The following is an 18,016-nucleotide window of genomic DNA, read 5'->3' as shown; positions in this document are numbered from 1 at the left end:
CTAAAATTTAGCCCCTCCCTGCCAAACAGGGGCTTGAATGTCTATGGATACTATGGAGGCACCTCCTTTATTCTTCTCCAGCTCCACTCTTGGTAGTCGCAGGTTGTTCACAGGCGGACTTTCACAATCTCCACTGCAGTGTTAGAGATTGCGGCCTACATGCCTGCCCTGTGGACGAGGGAACACTGGTACGACCCGCGCACAGAACACGCGCAGCGTCACGCTCCCTCACTCGCACGCATCAAAGGGTGTGTTTGGTTACGTGCACCACATGATGCATGCATGGATGATCTGGATGAAGTGGTTCGACCAATTTGCTTGTACCATATGGTTCACTCTAATTAGTAGAATAATGTATTAAGTGGGATGGTCTCATCCTGGATGAGCTGGTACAATTCACCCAACCAAACAAAAGGATCATTATTATTTTGAATCATTTCATACATGAATCAAATGATACAACCAACCAAACACACCCCAAGTAATCCGCCGTACCATGTGTTATCTGTCGTCCACGCAACAACGGTCCTTGCACCTAGCCGTGCCAATTGTTGAGCATTCCGCGGCGCGTCGTCGTGCCGACTCGACGAGGGCGTCGGCGACGGTGGTGGGTGCGGCCGCCACGGCTGGCCGCGCGCGTAGTACTGACCTGACCTGCTTAAAAAGAAAAATAAAGAACAATGATAACTCCCGGTAATAATTCAATTTAAATTTTAGAGTAACTATCGCATTACTACTCAAATATCTATTTGTGAAGGTAATTTAAAATCTACAATTCTTAAACAATACATTAGTATGGAGCGATAGCCGCGCTATTGGCGGCGGGTCATCTGGCTAGGTTGTCCGTAACGATGAGGGTAGCTGTGCCCACGGACCAGGGGCATGTACAGTAGCCACGCGTCGGCCGACACGCGACGGCGACCGCGGCTGCAGTCCACCCAACCGGCAGAATAGACGAGCACCGTCGTCCGAGGAGGCGAGGAGCAGGGAAGGAGGACACCGACACGCGCTCCCCAGCCGTTCCGCTCGTTTCCCCCCCCCCATCTGGTCGGGCTCGCGGCACTATTTTTCCCACTAGCCCACGCTGCCGCACGGCCCACGCACGGAGGAGGCAGGGCCGGCCCCGAATCGATCGATGCCGACGGTCAGTCCTGGATGCCGAGCTCTTTGCATTTCTTCCTGTTCCTCCTGTGGGCTCTGGTCTGTGTCCCGGCCCGAAATCTGAAAGTATTTTTGTTCTTCAGAGAGAAGAGATCTCTCCCGTACGTACAGTCCAGGAAAGACAAGAAACGCATCAACCATTCAACCCCTCTCCCCGATTCCGGTCAACCTCAGCTCATCATCGGCCGACGAAGACAGAAAAGCACCGCGCGAATCTGATCCGGCAAGCCAATAGGTTACATCACCATGGCACGTTGCCGTCGCCCATCTTTCACAGGGCTTTCGGTTGCTGATGATTGCTGCCTGCGTCCACTGCAGCTTCTCAACAGGACCACAAGGCAGCCACTAGTAGTAACCAGTCACACACCACGGCAATAAGGGTGCGAGTACGAGGAGCATCGTCCCCTACCTTGAGCACAAAGCAATCGGCCGGAAATAACGCAGACACGTCGCACGTTCAGCGCCCTTGAGCGACGTACTAGCATTTTCCTTTCCCTATTGGCAAGCAAGCATAGATACCAAAACTAAACTACAAGAAAGGCGGCAGCCACCATTGCCCACTCCACAGTCCGTAGCCATGGCCAGCCACTGCAACTACCGTTTGCAACGCCGGACCGGAGCCAGGACTTGTTCAGTTTTCTTGGTAAAGCGAAAAGCGGAGACGGAGAGAGCATAGTGCAGGATCATCTCATCCACCACCGCCACCGCGGCCGATCCGTCCCCTTTTTCCTCTTTCCCGCTGCGCCGGCCGGCTTTTGCATTGGTTACCTTCCCCGCCGCTTTGGAGATCCGCCATCATCCATGGCCGATCCACACTGCCGCCGCTGCTGCTGCCACTCCTTTATTAGCCTCGCGGATATAAGCATCCAGCCGCGGCAACGGGCGCTGGCGCCATTATCAAAGAAGAGGGCACGGCGGCAGAGCAATGGCACGCAAGGACAGAGTGATGATCAGTAGCCGGTTGTTGGTGCCGTCGCTTCTGCTCCTCCTCCTGCTCTGCGCCACTCACTGTGGTAAGCGCACTTCAATCTCTCTCACTCAAACGCATGATTATCATTAGGCCAATGATCAATGTGACTATGCACATCATAAATTCATAATGCTGTGCTCGTATGATTAAGCGGCAAGGGTTGTGTTTGTTTGGTGCATGAATAATGGAGCAGAAGCAAGAGCCATTAGCAGGCGGCTGCAGAGCCGGAGCAGCAACCCGCTGCTGAACGCGCTGTACAAGCTCAACTTCATCCGGACGGTGGAGCCGGCGCGCCCCCTACTGCCACCTCCGGCCGCCGGCGCGGACGCCGAGAGCCTCGCCGCCGGCGACACCAACGCGCCGTTCTGCGTCAACCCGCCGGACGCGCCGCCGGCGTCCACGATGGCGCCGCCGTTCACCTCCACGCCCTTCACCCCGTCCGTCCCGGACCAGGCCCCGCCGCTGCCGCCGATCACCCCCGTGCCGCCGTCCTTCGAGCCCAGCCCGCCGGACAGCGGCGCCCCGGGTGGCGGGGGCCAGGGCGGTCAAGGCCAAGGTGGAGGTCAAGGCCAGGGCGGCCAGGGAGGAGGTCAAGGCCAGGGTGGAGGTCAAGGCCAGGGCGGCCAGGGAGGAGGTCAAGGCCAGGAAGGCCCACCGGCATCCACGACGCCGAGCACGCCGCCGCAGACCGGCCCGGGCGCGCCATTCGGGTCGGCGCCGCCGAGCCCCATCGTCGTGGTGCCAAGCCCGCCCGAATTCGGCCCCGGCGGCGGCGGCGTCCCCGGCTCCGGCGGTGGTGGTGGTGGCGGCGGCGGCCCGTTCCAGCCGCCGATCATTTACCCGCCTCCGCTGGCGCCGCCGCTGCCGCCGGGGGCCGGGCAGACGCTGTGGTGCGTGGCGAAGCCGACGGTGCCGGACCCCATCATCCAGGAGGCCATGGACTACGCGTGCGGCTCCGGCGCCGAGTGCGACTCCATCCAACCCACCGGCGCGTGCTACCACCCCAACACCGTGCTCGCGCACGCCTCCTTCGCCTTCAACAGCTACTGGCAGCAGAGCAAGGCGGCCGGCGGCACCTGCGACTTCGGCGGCACCGCCACCATTGTCACCAGAGACCCAAGTAAGCATCGGCAACTTATTTTACCCTTAACCTTAAAGCAGAACACCTCAAAAAGGCACCAACAACTCACCTAGCTCCAATGTGTGCATGTCATGGTAACTTTGCCCAGTTTTGATTACCCATGCCAAATGTTGCTCTAGGTTGTTGTTTAGCCTTTTACTGATCACTGTCAATTTTGCTCAATGGTGTTATCATGGGATGATGTATTCTGTACAGTAGTAAACAAGAAATATGCCTCTAGCTTTGGATAAACTAGAGTGTGCTATTAGTATGTGTCTAAGACTAGTGCAGTGCTCTGAGCCTCTGACTCTGACCGAACTTCTCCTACACTCTTACCAACCGACTGGTTTATTCCCTACTTAGGGGCCGCATCAGATGTTTGAATACTAATTAGGAGTATTAAACATAGTCTAATTATAAAACTAATTGCACAGATGGAGTCTAATTTGTGAGACGAATCTATTAAGCCTAATTAGTCCATGATTTGACAATGTGTTGCTACAGTAACCATTTGCTAATGATGGATTAATTAGCCTTAATAGATTCATCTCGCGAATTAGACTCCATTTGTGCAATTAGTTTTATAATTAGCTCATGTTTAGTCCTCCTAATTAGCATCCGAATATCCGATGTGATCCTACTAAAATTTAGCACCTCGTGCCCAAACGCCTCAGTAACAAGTGATAGTGCATTCTTAGAGAAATTAATGGTCAGCGTTTACTAGATATTTCCAAATCCTAAAACACCTTACATAAAGAAGATGGGGGGGGGGGGGTATCTAGAACGTAGGAGGATTTTTTTTTCAGGGGGATCAAGCTATTTTCTTTGAGATTTCTTCGGATTCTTTTTGTGTAGGTGTGACTTCAGCACTACAGAACTGAAACGTGCTGCATTTTCCTCCCTATTCTTTTTAGATGGATTCTAATCATATTATCCATTTCATGATCTGCAGGCTATGAGAAGTGCAAGTTTGACCTTCTATAAGGGCACTCAAATAGCAGGAGAACAGACTGCAGATGTGCAAATTTTCCCCAAGTTCATTGGGGGTTATTATTCCTTTTGCTTCTAGGCCACACCACTTGCAGATTTTGTAACTAGCTCCTCTTCACTAGTATTGTTTTGAATTTTGTAAGAGTAATACTGTGCAAAGCTGAAAGGTGATTCCTTGACATATTTGGTACACAAGCTCTTAGAAATGCTACTCATTGCCCTCTTCACTTTCAACTTTCTTTGCCAATTGTTTAAATCAAATATGCTAACTTCGTGCTCACGCTAACTCGGAGCATCTCTACCCTCTTGTGGTTAAGCTGTCGCAAAGTAGGATATCTGTTGTCTGAATGTCACTGAACAAGTCGAGAAAGAGATCAAAGCATCTGTAGCTGAAAGTGCGACTAGCAAGGATTGGGATTGCAAAGGAAACCTCATCTGTGAGACTGTGACACAACATGGTCCTTATCGTAATGGGATAACAGCCCAATAACACATCTTACTACTGATGTTAAGGGGAAAGGAGCTGCGAATAGGTTTGGGATTTTGGTCAGAAACTCCCAGAATACCCTAAGTTTTTGACAAAATTTTGCGAAAGAGAACAACGAACTCTCACTATCAAAGAATCAAAAGGTCTTCATAAGACCATGATCTATGCACAAGATACATGTACAACAAGGTAGCAGCCGGAAAAACCTATGTTGCACATCGCTACACCAACCAAATTATAATGTATGATACTAGCTGTTGGCCTGCTGCTGCCTCTGATTCATATGAACTTGATATATAGAATGCAGGAGGTCCTCATTTTTCTGATAAAATGTTCAAGGATGAATCATCCAGTTGGATTTTGAGTGGCTCATTGATGACTGCGTTAACTGCACTGACCATTTCCTTCGGAGAGCTAAATCCATCGGTTTGAAAGTAGAACAGGTGAAGAATCTTGCACATCTTCCAGAAGAGCTCCTTGCATGGCCTAGGAACAATGCTTTCTTTCCTGAGAACTAATCTTAGCAAGTCTCTCCTAGACGTGTCTATGGACTTCTGTATCACCTTCTTAGCCGCTTCTATGGACACAGAACTGCCACTGTGAACAAGTAGTGAAACGCTATTCAGCTTCCCTTCGCTGCCTTCCCTCTGCACCCATGGACCAATGGTTTGTAAAAACCATCCAGTTACAAGTTTATCATGAATATAAATCGTGGTTGAGAAGGACTCTTGTCAAAAAATAATAGCTATAAACAGAAAAATAGCATGGTTATAAACCTTGATTTTTGTGAAAAAATTTAGCATTTCAGGACTTCAGCAGTGCTTCTATTCTCACAAATGGTAGACATTAAAAAAGAGAGATTATTATTTTTGGATGTCGTCAAGCAGATATGGTAATCTAGTAGGCAGATATGTGTGCAACTTGCAAGGAATGATTCTTTATGTGCAAAAGGGGTCCAAATACCTCAAAACCTTGGATGTCATTAAGGAGCCGGCCACAAGTGCTCATTAGCCTAAATAATTTATTGTACTCTTGATCTTTGACAGCGTGCTCTGAGAGCTCTTCCCCAACAAAATACAATGCTGGGAGTACAATGGGGCCCAGTGCAAACGAGACAACAGCATTTGTCATATATTCTTCAACTGTTGTTACATGCTGGCTTCTCTGCCATTCTGCTTCCGTCATCATAGACCTCAACAGATCTAGCCACTGCATATGAGTTTCAAGTTGTCAGTACTGAACAGAACGGAATGCAAGATCATTGGGACACACATCAGACTTACAATTTTTGCTAGGTGTTTTGTAACGTCGCGGCCTTGTGCTGCTGAAGCCTTTGCTCCAAGCTGGTTTGTTGTTGCATAAATAGCAGAAAACACTATCTTTACTTGCTCTGAGTAGAACTTATCTGCATGGTGCTCATGCCATCTATGGAAACCATTAGCCAAACATGGGAGATCAATTAGTCATGAATAAAAGATCAGCATTACTTAATAAAGAGTAAACAAAGACATCAAGTTGAAGGATAGTACTTCTCAACTAATGCTATCAGGTTTTCTAATTCTTCTTTTGATCCCCCAACATCAAAGAAGTCATCAACCACAGTTGTGAGAACACCATTTTTGGCCCATGAAATGCGAGCATCAGACAATTCAGAAGGGAATATGGTAGCAGCAGCAGACAGATAGCAATATGTCAATTTCTGCCGAGCAAATTGTAGTTGGTCCAGCTTGTTCTCCTTCACCCAACTGTTGCAACAAATTTAAGCAATTTACCTAAGTGAAAAAATTAAAAAAAAAGACAAGGGAACATAACTTTAAGATTACCTATCAAGATGCTGAAGTTCATCCTGGTAAACAGATTGAGAGAAACTGAAATCTTCAACAGCCAAAGCTAGAAATTCTTGATTGACACGAAAAGACCTGATACAGCAACATGCATAATATTGATACCCAGCATCTACACTGATCATATTTGATGGGATGCTCTTCTGCAAAATTAGAATCTTACGAGCATTTTGTCGATACCATCAGAGAACCCCAAGCATCAAAATGTTCGATGTTTCTCTTGTGTTCTAAACGCTCTAGTGTGGCATAGAAGGGAAACTTAACAACATACTCCATCTGAAATCAAAACATAAAAATAAACATAAATTGAACCTCCTAGGTGAAAATGAGAATCTCAAATTTTATACAGCACCTCTCCAAAAATCGGGGTTTTTTGTGCCCTATTAGAGTACAGCTTATCATTCAATAAGTTGCCTGACCAGGATCCTATGCTATCTAAGATCAAATCATTTTCTGATAAGCTGACTTTTGAAGCCTTGTACAATTCCAGTAGGGATTTTGTATCATTTAAATATCCTTGAAGTGAATCACAGAAAGTGGAAGCTTCAGCAACATGAGACAGCTCATCTGCTCCAGATGTAAATTAGTGCATTAGTTAGGTCAAAAACAAAGATAAAACTAATGCAGTAGGGAATTCCAGATTTGTGAGTTGTGAAGAACCTGAGGAAACATCGTAACCATTCATCCTTAAAAGGCGAAATGCCATTGCACATGTCGCTATGTCCATCATGATTTCTTCATCTTTCTGTAACCAGCGACTGCAAGCTGGATATAGTCAAGTACATAAGTTACTAAAAGAAGATATAAAATTTTCAAACAAGACCATTACCTGAATGTCATGTCCAGGATGCTTTTTATTTCGCTGACAAAGCGCTGAGAGATTCCCATTTTTTCAAGCGCATCCACCATTAGAAGCTGCCAATGTATTTTAGAAGGATACACTGCTGGTACTGCAAAAGCCTAATGACATTAGGTATTGATCAACAGTCTAAATACTAGCAAGATTTTGATGAGGGGAAAATTACGGCAACACACCTGCACTGCCAAATTCACTGACAAGCAAATTTAGGTATTGAAGGGCTTGATCATTGTATTTGTGGATTAATGCAGCAGCTGTTGTGGAAGGGCAACTGAACAATGATCCATTCTTCCTCTGAAACTTCATAATTTCATCCCAATCCAGCATGTTTCCTAACCCCTCCGCGATATAAGCCATATATGCTTTTCTTCCATAAGAACTGTCCACAGCCTGTCTAAATTAAATCAAGAGTACTCTTAAATCAACTATCAGGGCTTTCAGTACTTTATCCATGGGTACCAGCCAAATTCCGATCTAATCAAAAGAGAATATGAACAGAATCATGTGCCCCCTTTACAGCAAAATTATGGTTATCCAACATGCTTAAAATATAAAACTGACTTTTGTTCTTCAAAAACAAGGAAAAGAAAACTAAGCTGAGACTAAATTTCCATTCATATGATAAATCCATCAATACTAACTTAACGAAACAAGCTGTCCATGATTTGCAAACACACAGAAAGTACAACACCAATTTTTATGCCAGCATAATTCATTGTCAAACCTTTTCAATTCCATCTCCCGGAGGTGAAGAATACCATGGACATCGGTTTGTCTTATAGGAAATTCCAAACCCATATCAATGGCGAGTCTAAGCATACCGGCAAAAGTGATGTTGAAACCTATAGGAGCAGTGGTCTGCTCATCCATAGCGACTGAGAAATTTCTCCCAATGAAATGCAGTCCTGTTCAGAACAAAACAGGAAAAAGGTGACCTGTCAGCATCATTTTCTCTGAACCAATAAGACCTTCAAATCTTGAGGAACCTTAATTTATACCTCTCCTGATGTTCTCCCTGCCAACATTCCATCTCTTTAATGCAATAACACATGCCAACGTGGATAAAAGAACATCCTTGTTGACTGATGAGTCAAATTGATTGACACCCCAAGATCCATCATCCTCTTGGTTCTGCAATATCCACTCAACACATTGTGGGAAGCATGGAGACTGATGAGAACCCCGCAAGGGCACCATCGAAACCCATGCAGTGTCGTATGAAGAAGGTGGCAATTCAGGTCTCTGCAGCTGATTCCTTATTCTAGTCTCTAGTTCCTTCCTATGCTGCATTTTGTAGTATGTTGTTTAGTTGAAAACAACATGACAAGTTGCACAAATATAATCGGCAATGAGACTCATACCATGTTTTGCACCCTCACATTTTCTGCTACCAACCTCTTCTCAGGATATGCTGCTCGAAGAAAGGAATCAATCAGACATCTGTCGTTGTACATTACTTCCAGGCATACGAATAAAAAGTCAAGTAAAAAACTTGACTTTGCAAGTGCGTGCTATAGAGCATACAAGAAAAAAAAAGAATCCTCCTTTCTGCCTTGAATCAAATGCAGCCGTGCATGACGTGGGACAGAAATTACAACAAATTACTCCCCTTTTGTCCGTACTAATGATATGCAACGTCGCCGCTCTTCGAGTTATGTTTATTCACTGACAACGAATGGAGCAGAGAAGAAGACGTGGATGTACCTTTAACGACCCCGCGGCGAGGAGCTCTGCTCGCCAGAATCGCCCCGCATGGCGAGCAGCTGGCTGGGGCGGCGGCCGTAATGTTGGGCATCGGGATTCAGTGAAACCTCACAAAGGCAAAGGAAGAAAAAAGAATCTCGGGTGCCAATTCCTGTGGCGTCAACCGGGACTGAATTTGCACGCTGAAGAGGAGCAACCTGAAAGAGGAATGGATTTGCATTAGCACGGCGCACGCAGCAAACAAAATCCGAGGATTTGAATTTGAAACAACCGAAAGAGAGTTCACTCACTGCCAGGAGAGGAAGAATCCAATCACCTCACGCACGGGGAGATGCGGCCTCGGTGGGATGAGGGTCCGGCTCGCTGTCTCCGGCGGCCGGCGGTGAGATCGCCGACACCAATGACGAGGAAGCGCAGCAAGCAATCAGCCGCACGCGGAAGGAATCTTTGGGGGAGAAATCGAAGAACAAGCACAAGAAGCAGGGTGAAGGCGAGCGGAGGCGTTGGCGGAAGCGAATCGGGTTGGGGAGGAAAGACATACGTCTGCCTTTTTAACTTTGCGCTGTTAAGTCCTAGTCAGAGGATCGGCCACCACAAAGAGGCATTGTTTAGTTTCTAAATTGGGAGTGCAAAGTTTGCATTTTGTCATAAATACGTAACTGTAGCATTTCGTTTGTATTTGTGAATTATTGTCCAAACATTGACTAATTAGGCTCAAAAGATTCGTCTCGCAAAGTACAACAAAACTGTGCAATTAGTTTTTAATTTCGTCTACATTTAGTACTTCATGCATGTACTACAAATTTGATATGATGAGAAATCTTCTTTTTACGTAGTGATAAAGTTAGGAAAAGGGTGCTCAACGAGGCCAAGGCTCTCGCTCTCCCAGTTCCTGGTAGTACGAAGAAGTCTGAGTGCAGGTGGTCAAATTTTTTTTTTAAGGAAAGTGCATGGTCAGTTATCAAACTCGGTCATCTATCAAACTCGTCCAACTATATCACTTAAGGTTCCGTACTTTCAAAATACTGCTATTTAGTTCCATGTTCTCTCTAAAAGTATTGTCATCTTCATTAAATTAATATAAACTTTTTTACAGAGATGTAATTTAATTATAGTCAAATAAATTGAATTCCAGCTCAATGTGAGTGGAGAATATTAATGTGTTGAATCCAAGGATTCAAGGGTTGATGATCTTTTACTTTGGAGGCAATATCTTAACTTGCTAGGTGCTCATAATATTCTTTGAAGTTGCACTTACAAAACTAAAATTAGGGAATTATAAGATAATTATTGGATGAATATTGGAAGAAGCTAAAGGGGCAATAAAACAAGTTAGAAATATGCCAATAAAAATAATGGCTTGCTTGAAAGCATGAAATTTGATCTTATCATGTTTTATTAGTAGGATGACATAACATTTCAGGAGTTTAGGGACACCCGAAACCAAGTTTACGGGGGGAGATCTGCAATTTAAGAGTATAGGAACCTAAATAACACCCGAGCCCAAATTTAGGAAGGTAAATATGTATTCTGAGAGAATGGTAACCTAAGTGACGCAGCCGGACAAGTTTAAGAACAGGTCCTGCATTTTACTCTTTTTTCTTACCCCAGAATGCATGCACTCACACTGTCACTCCCCCATTGTAATGATCGGGCTGAGTGTTGCTGCTAAAAGACTCTTCGGGAGTGTTTGAATACGAGGTGCTAAACTTTAGAAGTGTCACATCGGATGTTCGGATGCTAATTAGAAGGACTAAACATGAGTTAATTATAAAACTAATTGCAGAACCCCTATACTAATTCACGAGACGAATCTATTGAACCTAATTAATCCATGATTAGCACATATTTACTATAGCAGCACATTGTCAAATCATGGACTAATTAGGCTTAATAGATTCTTCTCGCAAATTAAACTCCATCTATGCAATGGGTTTTGTAAATAGTCTATATTTAATACTCCTAATTAGTATCCAAACATCCGATATGATGGGTACTAAATTTTAGGAGGTGTATCAAGCACCCCCGAATTGCTCCACCAATCAGTTCATCCGAAGTAAAAGGGAAACGCTAGAATAAGGAGAGCACGGACGGCTACCTCTAATTCACGTGGTCAAAGATATGGAATATACGACACCACTCTTTAGACCTTTGGGAGCAAGATCCGTCCCAGTTGACACTTGTCCTGTATGGGACAGTCGACGGGAACAGACAGACGGGTCAGCTGCACGCCGCCGGCACGGACCGAAACTGTTCCCATGCACGCGCTCTGCGCTCAGCCAAGGGTCAAGATCCAACACGCGCGCTCTGTCAGAGTCAGTCGTCTCCTCCGCCGGCGAATAGTAGCCTGGCGTTTCAGCTGAATTTTTTCCTGCTTGCCGTGCCAAACGGGGCGAGCGAGACGACCGGCGGCGGCGGGCCTAGCACAGTCCAAAACGTAGGATCAGCCGGCCGGCTGTTGGTGGTCAACTCGTCCGCGTGATACAACGGCTCCATTCCGGCCACCGCCGGCGGCGGCGGCTGTAATGAAGCGTCAGAGTTCTGCAATTTGGTGAGCCTGCTGTGCAACTGCAACAGAATGAACACAGAGTGAGGTCCCATAGGTCCAGAATCTCATCAGGACTTCGAGTTCGAGGTAGCAGGACGTATTTTTGGGTCGAACAACACGAGCTCTGCTGTAAACACTGAGCTTTCTATCATTTCGTCCTTGCGAGTACCTAACATTCCCTACTTCCCTCCTATACTTCCTACATGACATCAACTTACACCACCTAATATCATCAGCTACAGGCTACTGAACTGCCTTGAACAGAAACCTGCTACCGGATCGGTTAACCAAACAAGCAGGGATCAGATCAAGGTTTGATGATCACTCCCACAAAACAGGCAGTTTATTTGCATTGCTTCCTTTGAGCTGTAGGGGCAGGTTGACCACCGCGTCCACTTCTCTGGCCTTCGCCTCCGGCGAGCTGAACGCGTCACCCTGGGAGTAGAAGAAGTAGCACACCTTGCACATCTTCCAGAACAGCTCCTTGCAGGGCCTAGGGATGGCACCTTCCTTGCTAAGAACCAGCCTTAGCAGGTCTCTCCTGCAGGTGTCGATGGGCTTCTGAATCTCCCTTCTGGCATCCGCTATGGACATGGAGCCGCCACTCTGATGAACGAGGATAGAAACGATGTTCACCTTGCCCTCCTTGTACTCCCTCTGCATTACAACATCAGTGCGTGTCAATTGTTAAATCCTTTGTTTGTTTTACATAAGTTTCAAATTTGAAGTGCAGCATACCTCGTAAGTCTGAGCATCGTTCAAAAGACGGCCACATGTGCTCATTAGCCTGAACAACTCGTTGTACTCTGGGTCTTCGACAACAGGTTCTGGGATCTTTGGCCCAACAAAATACAATGCTGGAAGCACAATGGGGCCTAGTGCAAATGTCAAAGCCGCATTTGTAATGTATTCTTCTGCTGTTGGAACATAGCTGCTCGTCCGCCACTCTACCTCGGTCATCATGGACCTCAGCAAATCCAGCCACTACATAGGTCATTGAAACTTGTCAATTTCGAAATCAGAAAAAAAATATAAATATAAAAAGATTGGCAGATGAAACTGTACACGAGACTTACTATTTCTACTAGGTGTTTTGTGACATCACGGTCCTGCAGCAAAGAAGCCTTTTCTCCAAGCTCGTTTACTGAAGTGTAAATTGCAGAAAAGACAATCTCGACATGTTCAGAGTAGAACTCAATTTTGTGATGCTCGTCCCACCTGCAAAAATCATTGAAAAATAAAAAATAAAAAGAATTAGAACAAGAAACCATCACGTGTGCTTAACTCATGGGGGGTAAAGGAGGATGAGGACCATACATCTCGACCAATGTGACTAGGTTTTCCAGTTCTTCTGTTGATCCTCCAACATCAAAAAAGTCATCGACAACGGTTGTGAGCACGCCATTTTTGGCCCATAGAATGCGAGCATCCGACAGTTCAGGAGTGAATATGGTGCCAGCAGCAGAGAGGTAGAAGTACGCCAACTTCTGCCGTGCGAATGGTAACTGGTCCAGCCTGCTCTCTTTCACCCAGCTGCATGCGACAACAAATTTTGCACCACAAATTAAGTAAGCTGAGCTGCTGAAGGTTGTTTTGCATAGGACGCTAGGCCTGACATTCAGATTTGTTACCTGTCGATATGACGAAGTTCTTCCTGGTAAGTAAACTGAGAGGCACTGAAATCTCTGACGCCCAATGCTAGAATATCATTGTTGTTATAACAAGACCTGTTTCAACAAATATATACACAGTTGGCGTTGAGTATATACATAGCAATGGTTTGAAGGAACCGTGTGCTTTGTGGAACAATAAGAAATTAGGAACTTACAAGTATGATGTTTTTAGCATTTGGTGTCCTGTGGCATCAAAATTTTCGATGTTCCTCCTGTGGTCAAGACGATCCAATGTGGTGTAGAAAGGGCATTCCAGTGCATGTTCCACCTGAAAATACACATCTCATTAAAGCTTTCTGAATTGCCAAATCCCATCCGTGGTAGCAATAGACGTTCACTAAGTTGTTACCTCTCTGAAGAGTGGAGTGCTCTGCAGCGCACCAGATCTCAGCTGTTCCTTCAGCAACCAGCCTGACCATGAGCCTATGGTGTCCAGGATAGACTCATCTTCTGAGATACTGACTTTCGAAGCCTTGTGTAACTCCAATAGGGATCTTGTATCACTCAAATATCCTTCAAGTGAAGGATGGAACCAGGACGCTTGAGCAACATCATACAGCTCATCTGCATAACATTTTCATGTGGTTTAGTGTGTTGAAACCTGAAAACAGCTAAGAAAAATTAAAAAAAAAACTCCACTAAGAAAATAGTTTACGTTGTTGAATTTTTTTAGTCTTCATGGTGCAACTTTGCCCAGTAGTTTTTTACTGTAATATTATTATGACAATTAGCATCTAATAATTATGTGAGATTATGAAAGTATTCAAGACCTATAAATCTACACATATGATTTTTGTGTTTCCAGACTAAATGTTTTGAAGATGATCAAATTTTCAAAAAGTTTGAGCAAACCTTGATAAAAAAAATCGTCAAATATTTGTGTGACCAAGGTAGAAATTTCCAACAATAAGACTTACCAGCAGAAACATTGTATCCGTTCATCCGAAGAATCCGAAATGCCATAGCACAAGTCTCCACGTCTAGCGTAATCTCCTCATCTCTCTGTAACCAGCAGCTGTAAATTTGTTTTGCAGTCAATTAATTAAGTACATGAGTTGTTAGAGAGAATAATAAGCGACGGCTAATATTTATACTAGTCAAGTTTCATACCTGTATGTCATGTCCAGGATACACTTGATCTCAGCAGCGAAATGCCTTGAAATCCCCATATTCTGAAGCACATCGACTTGCTGAAGCTGCTTCCTTATCGTACTCTCTGACGACGTGCCCTTGTTATGCTGCGTGCTTATTATGCCACCGCTAACTGAAGCAAGAACGTCGTTGCATATATGAGTTTGAAATTTTGAACAATCAGATCAAGTTTAATTCGACGCAAAAAGAGGTTAAGTTTGGTCTCTTACAGTTTTTGGCGGAACTGTTTGCAGGTTCTTCCACCTCCAACGTCTTGTGAACTTGTGCCACTTGAAGAAGAGAGAGAACGAGAGATGCGTGTAAGCGTGTCAGCCTTTCTTTCTTTCTTTCGTTTTTCTGAAAACGCGAATAAATAAAGAAAGAAGAGGTAGAGGTTTGCACTAGCAGTCTATAGCACATCGATCGTGAGTTCGTGACTTGCAGTTTGGGTGGACTACGAGCAAGTTTGTGGATAAACAGGTGAGCTACAAATGGGGCGCGCGACGACCAAGAGAGCATGCATGGCAATGTGATCGAATGCCTACCTCTCGTGACCTTAGCAGGGCGGCGGCGCAAATCTCCGGCCAGTTGCGTCGACGGCATCATCCAGCAAGGCAACGAGCTGAGGAAGCGTTGGCCGCCCGAGTGGCGGCAGCAAGCCGCCGGTGGCATGGAACGACCACCACAGAGCTTATTAGCGGCGGCGTTGGTGTTGGCCATTAGTCTTGGGAATTTAGGCTGCCTGCCGGAAAGAAGACTAGAGGGCGCGCGCCGCCGTCGAACGGCCACAGCGAGAAGCAGGGCCGGAGCTAGAGACGAGGACGACGACGAACCGAGGGCGGTGGCCGGCGGTGAGTAGTAGACTGAGGACGATGATATCGAGGGGTGTTGCTGTCGATCTGTGTGCTACAGACAGAGGGAATCAATTGAAGCCTCCGAATCTCGCAACCTTCTCTCACAAAGGAACTCCAAATCTGTTAATGGGACCTTTTGCGAGGAATGGTAGCGCAACGACACGTGATAGATATGTGCATGCATGCACATGTGATTTGCCCTTTGTATACATGTGAAGTACTCCACGGGCCAATTACGTTTGGTTGCATTTTATTTCCTTTTTTTTGGAGTTCAATGCAAGTGGGATCCATTCGCGTTATTGCATCAGGAGGAGGTTTAGCATCTTAATTCTCGATATTTGGTTATTGTGTCGTCGGAGCACGTGGCCCTACTTATATACTACTGTTGTCTGTAAGAGCGTCTGTACCTGTACTTTGTATTTAAAAAAAAACAAAAGAAGCAGTGTACCTCTGTTCACCCAAGGGCGTGAAGCTATGCCCCGTTGCGTGAGCATCATCGTCGCCATCCCGCAGGGTAACGAGCCCAAGTGCCGCCCGCCGGAGCTGAGGCAGGCCTTCATCAGCGGGAGGGAACCAGCAGCAGTCAGCTTCACGGGCTTGGCCATATCGTTACGTTCCCAGCTACCTTATTATTGGCTAGGGATGATGGAACCGGAGGCGACGGAGGCCGGCCGGGGACGACGGGAGAATCAAACAGTGGTGGGAGAGAGGTCCCGTGTTGCAAGTGTTGCCGTGCCCACGGGCCTTATTTGTAGTGCGACGGTGTGGCCCGGGCGCTGGCAAGCAAGTGGCAGGGTATGTGTGTGTTGTTGCTACGTGGACTGGAGCTGGGTATATGGAATACGAGGGTATCTCGCGCGCGCGTCGTCACATCACGAGGTTCCATCGCGTCCCGTTTCAGCGCTCGATTTGGAGCGCGCGACGGCGACGCGATTGGCGGCGATCGCCGGCGCGGCGCCGTGAGGGTGACCGCCGGCCGGGCGAGCGTCCCGGCGCGTGCACTCGCTCGCCGTCGCCGTCAAGGCCGACGACGACGACGGGCACCGCACACGACCGGCCAACCGGTCGATCCGGGTCGAGATCCAGTAATGCCCGAAGATCACATGTTACACGTGGCGTCATTGAGATGCACGCGGTCGACGCCACGCGGCGTTCCTCGCCGGGAGGTGACCCCGGCGGCGAGCGTGCACTCGCAATCGCGCGCGCGCGCCATGTCTGCTCGACGTCGACCTGCCAACAGCCGCAGGGTCACGGCTACTCGTTCCGATTGCGCCACCACGCGATGGTATATGAAACACGCTCTATTGGAAAACTGAGCATTGACTAGCCTTTAAGTACCGTTGATTTTTGACTCGGTACTAATGTGAGCATTAATACCGGATCTAACGGCTAGTTCCCCAGGAGCCCTCTGTGACCCCCTTTAGTACTGGTTGGGGGCTTCAATCGGTATAAAATTCACCCATTAGTACAGAGTAGATCCTCCACCCGGTACTAAAGGCCCTTAGGCACATTAATACCGGGTGGAGGCTCTACCCGATACTAATGAGTGACCTGCTCTCAACCCGCTCCCGTCCCCCTTATCTTTTCTCTCTCAACCTTATCTCTTCTCTTTACTCACATTTCTCTCTCAACCTTATCTGCCCACCGCCCCCTCCCCCTCCCCCTCCCACCCCCTCCCCTCTACTGCCCCTCCCCTTCCCCCTCTGCTCGCATCTCACTGGCAGTGAGGAGCGGCAGCGGGGCAAGGTGCAGGGCAGTGCTTGGGCGCGCAGGGGAGCGGCGGCCAGCTGGAGGCGACGGGGCGCAGGGGTGCGGTGGCGGGCCGGACGCGGTGGCGCGCGGGGCACAGGTATTATCTTTCCCTCCCTCTCCCTCTCCCTCTCCCTCTCCCCCTCCCTCCCTCTCCCTCTTCGGCGGGGCCGCGGATGTCGGCGGCCAGCGGGGCGACGACGGCGGTGGGGTGGGGCAACCGGGCACGACCGGTAGGATGTGGACCCGGGCGCCCAGCCGGATTTCATTTTTTTATTGTTAATACCCCTTTAGTACCGGTTATTTAACCCGATACTAAAGGTCCCCTTAGTACCGAAGTAGCAATACCTATTGCACAGCCGGTACTAAAGGGGGGTTAGGAACCGGTACCGAAGGCGCTTTCCCAGCAGTAACATCATCAACGGTTGGATCTTCTCCCTCTCGCGTCTCTTGTAACAGCACAAGAACGGTAGAAAATAGACAAGACACAAGTATGAGGGACTATTCTTTATTCTTTGAATATTGATGATTTACGATGAAGATCTCCCTAGTATATGTACTCTGAACTATGCCTAGAGTTTTGGTAAGAGCTCACAAGCAACCGGACATAACTAGAACTTCTAGTCTTCCTTTCCGTCTAGGATTCTAAAGTGCAGTTGTTTTACAACAAAAATAACGTGGGACTGCACACACGAGTTGCATCTGGTTGGGCGCCACATGTCACGAAGTAGAAGTTCTTGGATAAGAGGAACATACGCGCGATCGTGACAGCGCTCTGATCGTCGGGACGCCGGCGAGGTGTACGCGTGCTGCGTGTACCTCATCGGACGGGATCCGTAGCCTCGTGATAACGCATGTGTGTGCTCGCATGCATTTTCAAAGCGATCCGATCCACTCACATGAATGCATACTTTTCAAAGCGGTCG

General features: G+C 47.3%; 3 protein-coding genes across 6 annotated transcripts; 1 reads left to right on the top strand and 2 right to left on the bottom strand.

Moving 5' to 3' along the window:
* Window positions 1-1,604: 1,604 nt before the first annotated feature.
* Window positions 1,605-4,452, top strand: LOC101772905 (basic proline-rich protein). Its single transcript, XM_004976723.3, has 3 exons — window positions 1,605-2,174; window positions 2,325-3,251; window positions 4,204-4,452. Exons 1-3 carry the CDS (start codon window positions 2,087-2,089, stop codon window positions 4,233-4,235), a joined length of 1,047 nt encoding a protein of 348 aa, XP_004976780.1. The 5' UTR covers window positions 1,605-2,086; the 3' UTR covers window positions 4,236-4,452.
* Window positions 4,453-4,652: 200 nt separating this feature from the next.
* LOC101772220 (ent-kaur-16-ene synthase, chloroplastic) lies at window positions 4,653-9,689 on the bottom strand. 2 transcript variants are annotated; one of them, XM_004976721.3, is made up of 15 exons: window positions 9,426-9,689; window positions 9,136-9,332; window positions 8,793-8,842; window positions 8,430-8,715; window positions 8,156-8,336; window positions 7,608-7,825; window positions 7,402-7,522; window positions 7,233-7,330; window positions 6,925-7,139; window positions 6,736-6,848; window positions 6,552-6,647; window positions 6,258-6,473; window positions 6,012-6,153; window positions 5,692-5,937; window positions 4,653-5,375 (listed from the first exon to the last, which is right to left on the bottom strand). In XM_004976721.3, exons 2-15 carry the CDS (start codon window positions 9,224-9,226, stop codon window positions 5,043-5,045), a joined length of 2,406 nt encoding a protein of 801 aa, XP_004976778.1. In that variant the 5' UTR covers window positions 9,227-9,332; window positions 9,426-9,689; the 3' UTR covers window positions 4,653-5,042. The 2 variants fall into 2 exon arrangements, with proteins under 2 accessions (XP_004976778.1, XP_004976779.1); XM_004976722.3 differs by having other exon boundaries at window positions 9,452-9,689.
* A 2,036-nt stretch (window positions 9,690-11,725) lies between these two features.
* LOC101771563 (acyclic sesquiterpene synthase) lies at window positions 11,726-16,073 on the bottom strand. Of its 3 annotated transcripts, none has more exons than XM_004976719.4 (12): window positions 15,790-16,073; window positions 15,033-15,386; window positions 14,718-14,777; window positions 14,467-14,620; window positions 14,274-14,371; window positions 13,706-13,920; window positions 13,512-13,624; window positions 13,315-13,410; window positions 13,001-13,216; window positions 12,760-12,901; window positions 12,422-12,667; window positions 11,726-12,340 (listed from the first exon to the last, which is right to left on the bottom strand). In XM_004976719.4, the coding sequence occupies exons 1-12, from the start codon at window positions 15,944-15,946 to the stop codon at window positions 12,005-12,007; spliced, it is 2,187 nt and encodes a 728-aa protein (XP_004976776.1). In that variant the 5' UTR covers window positions 15,947-16,073; the 3' UTR covers window positions 11,726-12,004. The 3 variants fall into 3 exon arrangements, with proteins under 3 accessions (XP_004976776.1, XP_022684393.1, XP_004976777.1); XM_022828658.1 differs by having other exon boundaries at window positions 15,033-15,393; window positions 15,790-15,928; XM_004976720.4 differs by lacking the exon at window positions 15,033-15,386 and having other exon boundaries at window positions 15,790-16,072.
* Between the last annotated feature and the right edge of the window lie 1,943 nt (window positions 16,074-18,016).

Source organism: Setaria italica, chromosome VII, assembly GCF_000263155.2.
Source record: "Setaria italica strain Yugu1 chromosome VII, Setaria_italica_v2.0, whole genome shotgun sequence".
Classification (NCBI taxonomy): domain Eukaryota; kingdom Viridiplantae; phylum Streptophyta; class Magnoliopsida; order Poales; family Poaceae; genus Setaria; species Setaria italica.
Note: the sequence above shows the minus strand (reverse complement) of the source record. Positions and strands in the feature narration are given on the sequence as shown.

Excerpts from the sequence above, each read along its gene's own strand:
- LOC101771563 (XM_004976719.4), bottom strand. The coding sequence starts at position 15,946 with ATGGCCAAGCCCGTGAAGCTGACTGCTGCTGGTTCCCTCCCGCTGATG. Across the intron at positions 14,372-14,466 it reads ATCCTGGACATGACATACAG|CTGCTGGTTACAGAGAGATG; the intron begins GTATGAAACTTG and ends ACAAATTTACAG. Across the intron at positions 12,668-12,759 it reads CAAAACACCTAGTAGAAATA|TGGCTGGATTTGCTGAGGTC; the intron begins GTAAGTCTCGTG and ends TGACCTATGTAG.
- LOC101772220 (XM_004976721.3), bottom strand. The coding sequence starts at position 9,226 with ATGCCCAACATTACGGCCGCCGCCCCAGCCAGCTGCTCGCCATGCGGG. Across the intron at positions 8,843-9,135 it reads TCGCCGCGGGGTCGTTAAAG|CATATCCTGAGAAGAGGTTG; the intron begins GTACATCCACGT and ends TTCTTCGAGCAG. Across the intron at positions 7,523-7,607 it reads CAGTGAATTTGGCAGTGCAG|TACCAGCAGTGTATCCTTCT; the intron begins GTGTGTTGCCGT and ends AGGCTTTTGCAG.
- LOC101772905 (XM_004976723.3), top strand. The coding sequence starts at position 2,087 with ATGGCACGCAAGGACAGAGTGATGATCAGTAGCCGGTTGTTGGTGCCG. Across the intron at positions 2,175-2,324 it reads GCTCTGCGCCACTCACTGTG|AAGCAAGAGCCATTAGCAGG; the intron begins GTAAGCGCACTT and ends ATAATGGAGCAG. Across the intron at positions 3,252-4,203 it reads CATTGTCACCAGAGACCCAA|GCTATGAGAAGTGCAAGTTT; the intron begins GTAAGCATCGGC and ends CATGATCTGCAG.